The sequence below is a fragment of the Heloderma suspectum genome, chromosome 11, assembly GCF_057233095.1.
Source record: "Heloderma suspectum isolate Gila_16-S chromosome 11, 16-S_ref, whole genome shotgun sequence".
Taxonomy (NCBI): domain Eukaryota; kingdom Metazoa; phylum Chordata; class Lepidosauria; order Squamata; family Helodermatidae; genus Heloderma; species Heloderma suspectum.
Genome location: NC_139468.1, coordinates 13,763,218 through 13,765,588, shown reverse-complemented (window position 1 = coordinate 13,765,588; position 2,371 = coordinate 13,763,218). Strand labels below are relative to the sequence as shown.

The 2,371-nt window shown below is 60.6% G+C and overlaps 1 protein-coding gene across 1 annotated transcript; it reads left to right on the top strand.

The window, feature by feature from the left end:
* Positions 1-429: 429 nt before the first annotated feature.
* On the top strand, positions 430-2,167 carry RPP25 (ribonuclease P/MRP subunit p25). Its single transcript, XM_084816413.1, has one exon. It carries the CDS (start codon positions 1,204-1,206, stop codon positions 1,957-1,959), a length of 756 nt encoding a protein of 251 aa, XP_084672539.1. The 5' UTR covers positions 430-1,203; the 3' UTR covers positions 1,960-2,167.
* The last annotated feature ends 204 nt before the right edge of the window (positions 2,168-2,371 follow it).

Sequence of the window (2,371 nt, the reverse complement as noted above, 5' to 3'; positions counted from 1 at the left end):
GTGCCAGGCAAAACAGAACCCTTCTCCAACCCAGGACCCTCCAGATGTTTCAGACTACAGTTCCCAGCATCCCTGACCATTGGGCATGCAGGCTAGGGCTGATGGGAATTGAAGTCCAATACATCTGGAGGGCACCAGGGTGGAGAAGGCTGAAATAGACAATAACTGGGATAGAGGGACAACTGAACTGCCCTGGAATAAGGCAAGCTCTATTTATGCATTTATTTCTGAGAAATTCTGTACCGCCTTTCATTAATAATAATAATAATAATAATAATAATAATATAAAAAATCCCAAAGTCTTGTAAATAAGGCTTCAAAATGCCTTAAGCCAGCTTTGCCACATTTGGGAGGTCCCTCCTGCTTTTTGTGCTGTGTAGGGAGCCCAGACCTTTGCCCTGAAGTCCTACCCCGGTGCTACCCACTGAAGGGCAGCGTGCCACGCTCAGCATCGCCGAGCTCCACCCGGGGGATCTCCAACCCAGACCGCCCCTCCCCACACACATACACCAGGGAAGTGGGGGGGGGCGGTGAAAGGCAGGCAGCCGCCTCAGCAGTAACAGCTGCTTGCACTTTGCTGACACGAGCGATTCGTAGTTGAACAAACACGTCCTTGAGCCGGAGAGGAATCCGCCGCCGCCGCCGCCGCCCACGAGAAGACGAGCGAGGGAGGCAGAGAAACCAGAGACCAGTTTCGCTTTAAGGGGGCCGGACGCAGAGGAGCATCTGCGAAGGGAGCCTCGTCTTCTTTCCTGACTAGCTGCTGCTGCTCCCGGACGGAGGCAGGAAAGTCAGGCGCGGGCAAGGGGAGTGCGGGCGCTCTGGTCTGTCGTTGCCCGGCCATGGAGGGGCCGAGCGGGGCTGCGGGAGGGAGGCAGGGGGAGAAGAGAAGGGAGGACCGGCTGGCGTGAACTCCCTCTCCCCCACCCTCCCCACAGACATATACAAGAGCTCTTGGGGGGCTGCAGAGCAGAAGTCCAGAATGAAGGAAAGAACGGAGCGGCGAAGCAGCGGGCAGCGCCGGAACACCGGGCTCCAGTCCGGTCCAGATTCCGCCGTGGCGGCCCTCCCGGGGACCTGCCTGCCCGGTGAGTAAGCCGTCCTCTGTCCCTTGAGAGAAGCGGATGGCCACAGGCCAGCCTGGATCCGAGCGCCTGTTTCCTCCCGCTCTGGAGAGAGCCGGGCTCCCGTCGAGTCGCTGCGATGCACCCAGGAAACTCTGGGGCGGCGGGACCCTCGTCCCTGCCTCCCCAAGGGAGGACTTCTGGAGGTGGGGGAGGAGAAGGAGGAGCGGGGCCCGCCCAGGTCATGCCTGGGGCCCCGGCCGCTGCCGCCGCCGCCGCCACCGCCCAGTCCAGGATGGAAAACTTCAGGAAGGTCAAGACCTCGGAGGAGGAGAGCCCCCTGCCGTTCGCGGACCTGCCCCCCGACGTGGTGGAGATGAAGGTGAAGGAAGGCAGCAAGATCCGGAACCTGATGGGCTTTGCGGCAGCCAGGATGGAGCTGGAGGCCACCCGGCAGATCGTCTTCAGCGGCTGCGGACGGGCGGTCACCAAGGCCATCACCTGTGTGGAGATCCTGAAGAGGAAGCTGGGGGGTCTCCACCAGGTCACCAAGGTTCGGTACAAGACCCTGGTGGAGGTGTGGGAGAACCAGGGCCCCGGGCCTGAGGAAGGCCGGGCGGAGCACCTCACCGTCCACAAAAGCGTGCCGTCCATCTGCATCCTGCTCTCCAAGGACCCGCTGGATCCCAGTCAGATGGGGTACCAGCCCCCTGAGCCCCCAGGGGTCCTCTGGAGGGCAGATGAGGGAGCCAGCCAAGGGGACGGATCTAGCGCCTCCCCAAAGGGAATGAAGAGGAGGTGGGCTGCCCCCCACAAAGAGGACCAGCCGAAGAAAGTGGCCCAGGTCCAAGAGATCCCGGAGGACACAGGGGCCGTGGTGGGCTTCGGATGCTGAGGACCCCCACCCACCCTACCCTGGCCCTGCCCTGCCCTGCCCTGCCCTGCCCTGCCCTGCCCTGCCCTGCCTTGCGTAACTGTGAGAAAGAAAAACCCAAGCTATATGCCATTGATACAGGGACAGCCATTGTGCGCAGAGGTGCACACAGACAGTGAACGCACTCCAGATTTGTAGATGCTGTGTAATCAATAAAGGGGAGGATGGAGCTGGCACTGCTCTCGTTAATGGCCTCGTGTTGTCCAGCTCCCATGGAGAGACAGGTGCAAAGGAAACTTAGCTTGAAAGATGCCCCCTCTTCCCCCAATTCCTGCCCGTCTGTCCAAAGAATTGGGGGAGCAAGCAAGTCTGCTAAGCAGGTGAAAGGGGGCTAATTTGGACAGACTGTAAGTGTGGGAAACAGCTGGTGTGG

Coding starts and splice junctions, on each gene's coding strand:
- RPP25 (XM_084816413.1), top strand. CDS start 1,204: ATGCACCCAGGAAACTCTGGGGCGGCGGGACCCTCGTCCCTGCCTCCC.